Raw genomic sequence first — 2,500 nt, 5'->3', positions numbered from 1 at the left:
GAGAGCCCTCCACTTTCTCTGTGCCAGGTCCACTCTTCTCGGACGAATGCGTGTTCATCTGAATCACATGGGTTTGGTCCCTCAACCATTTCTCTCTGAAACTACGCTTTCCAGTGGCTGATGACTATGTGTTGAAATTTTAATAAACATTTATCATTATCTTATTATATATGTATACTTATGTATGTGTGTGTGTGCCTGTATGCGATGTAATATATGTAATTTATGTGTATTTACCTATGCATGCATGTGTGTGTATGTATGTATAAGTATACGTGCGTGTGGGTATTTATGTATGGAGTCGTGTTTGTATATGTGTAGATATGAGCATATGTAATACATGTGTATTTATGTATATATGTATGCATGTGTGTATGTATGTATGTATGTATGTGTGCATGTATGTATATGTGTATTCACGTACGTATGTACTTAAGTATAGATGTATGTATATACGTATGTGTGTATTTATGTATGTATGCATATTTATTAGAATTCAGTGTCTATTTAACCCTTGATAACAGGTCAGAGCGAAGTCAGGTCACGGTTGAAAGAACTCGAGTATATTGTAATATCATACAGACCTCACCAACAGAGGGATGACTGTCCTTTGCCCAGTGCTCATTTACATGTCTTTGGCGAACGCGTCCTTCGGGCGTGAATATTGCTGCCATTTGATCTCCATTGTATTTCCTCTGTGACTATTATGTTCCCGGTGTCATAGTCTCGCGAGTGTAGGCAGGTAGCCTTTGGTGGACATCTGTCTAGTCAATATTTCGAGTTCTTTCTATTTTGGAGAATGTATAGTTTCATAACCGAAATCATCACGTCTGATTATATTATTCTTTTTATATACTTACCAACGCAAATAGTAGCAATAATATCATCGTCGATAAGAATGATATCATTTGTATGTGGCTGCTAAACTTCTTTTAAAACAACAACATGGCTGGAATTCAATGGTGAACAACCATTGAATTAGCAGCAGTTGTAACGGAGTAAGTAAGAACAGCTACATAATGATCATCAAAAGAAAAGTCATTTATGCAATCAAGTCTACCTCTCTGTTGCATAACATCACTCGTATTGTACGACTACTCATTCCCTTCCCTTGGTTCATTCCAGGCGACAACACGGCAGCAATCCAGCGACGAAAATCCTCCGGTGCATGGAGTCTGATGGTCACGACACATTTCCTCCTCGTGGCCAGCACCTCCCTCCTCACCTCCCTCGTCAGTTTCCTCGTCCCACCAGCAGACTCCGCCCCAGACCCGCCCAGCGTCAGATCGGAGTCAGACCCCACGACTAAAGCTGCAGACGAGACGATATCCCATCAAAGAGCGGAAGAATCCAGTGTGACGTTTCAAATCGCGGTTCCTGATTGGTCGAGATGATCTGGGTGGGTGGCGAGAGGCTAAAGAAGCTCATTTGAGTACATAAGTAGACTTGGGAGAGGAGGTTCAGCTCCCCCTACTGTGAGAGAGACGCTATTTTTGCATCAACCTGGCGGTTCGTTAAGCTGGAGGAACAAGGATGACTACTATCTAGCATAGTTATTAATCTCATTGTCAAATTACAATTATCCGATGTTGTTTCATGTTTGTAGAGTGATGTGTGATATACGTAGCGCGCTAGGGCCCCAGTTGCTGTTTGATGGATTTCCTTTATTCATCAGTTTATTTACATTCAAATTCTATTCTAGTGAACGCAGATGGAAAAAAAAAGTCTTTTGTATATTTTATTGTGCCTGTAATGGGTGAAGACTCTACTGATCATGTTGATTCATATCAGACATCTTATACGAATCCTCTGTTGTACCGGTTCAGATTCTGTCAGACAAGATCTAATCCTTCATCCAAAGGCAACGGTGATGCTCATAAGGAAGATAGTATCTTCCCAGAATACCTGGAATTTGTTCAAGAATTCTTTACATCTATTTTATTCTGGTAGTGTGACGGCTGAAAACCATAGATGAATGAACATAAAATCAGCCGTTTGAAATCATGCTCAAACTCTCTGTAGCAAAATTTAAGTAAACTACATATGCCATGTTACTTGTAAGAACTAAAAGATTTTTATGCTAGGTATGTTTCTTCACATGCACATAATTATATTCATGTTGTAAATAGATTATTAACAAAAATATTCCATGATGACGATTTTGATATTTTTTCTTGCCATGTTTTTACTCATAGAAAATCGCTAGTTTTGAATAGTATTCAAAGCTAGCCGGAACTACCATGTTATTACATGTATCAACCACTCCTTAAATATTCTCACTGGTGTGTGTGTGTACATTTTCAAACACATGTTCTTGTACATAAAATGGAAATCCTTTGACATGGGTTATGTTACAAAATTTTCGAAAGGACAAATCAAAAAATAACTCATAATATGTTCTTGTGTATACTGAAAAAATCCTATGACAGGCTGGATGCTAGTTCATGACGGAAAAAATGAAGATTTTTTTGGTGTATCGAAATAAAGACAGGAAAGTGAA

The 2,500-nt window shown here is 38.4% G+C and overlaps 1 protein-coding gene across 2 annotated transcripts in view; it reads left to right on the top strand.

Annotated features, from left to right (window-relative positions):
• The window catches only part of LOC143026255 (neuronal growth regulator 1-like), a 481,658-nt gene that overhangs the window by 478,078 nt on the left and 1,080 nt on the right, over nt 1-2,500 (top strand). For both annotated transcript variants that reach the window (XM_076186340.1, XM_076186341.1), the window contains one exon: nt 1,126-2,500. This exon is cut by the window's right edge and continues 1,080 nt beyond it. In XM_076186340.1, coding sequence (XP_076042455.1) covers nt 1,126-1,394 — 269 coding nt within the window. In that variant the 3' untranslated portion in view covers nt 1,395-2,500. The remainder of the gene's footprint in view (nt 1-1,125) is intronic.

Source organism: Oratosquilla oratoria, chromosome 6 (genome assembly GCF_046742065.1).
Source record: "Oratosquilla oratoria isolate Oo_2021 chromosome 6, ASM4674206v1, whole genome shotgun sequence".
Taxonomy (NCBI): Eukaryota; Metazoa; Arthropoda; class Malacostraca; order Stomatopoda; family Squillidae; genus Oratosquilla; species Oratosquilla oratoria.
The sequence above is the reverse complement of the archived record's forward strand: the minus strand, read 5'-3'. Positions and strand labels throughout refer to the sequence as shown.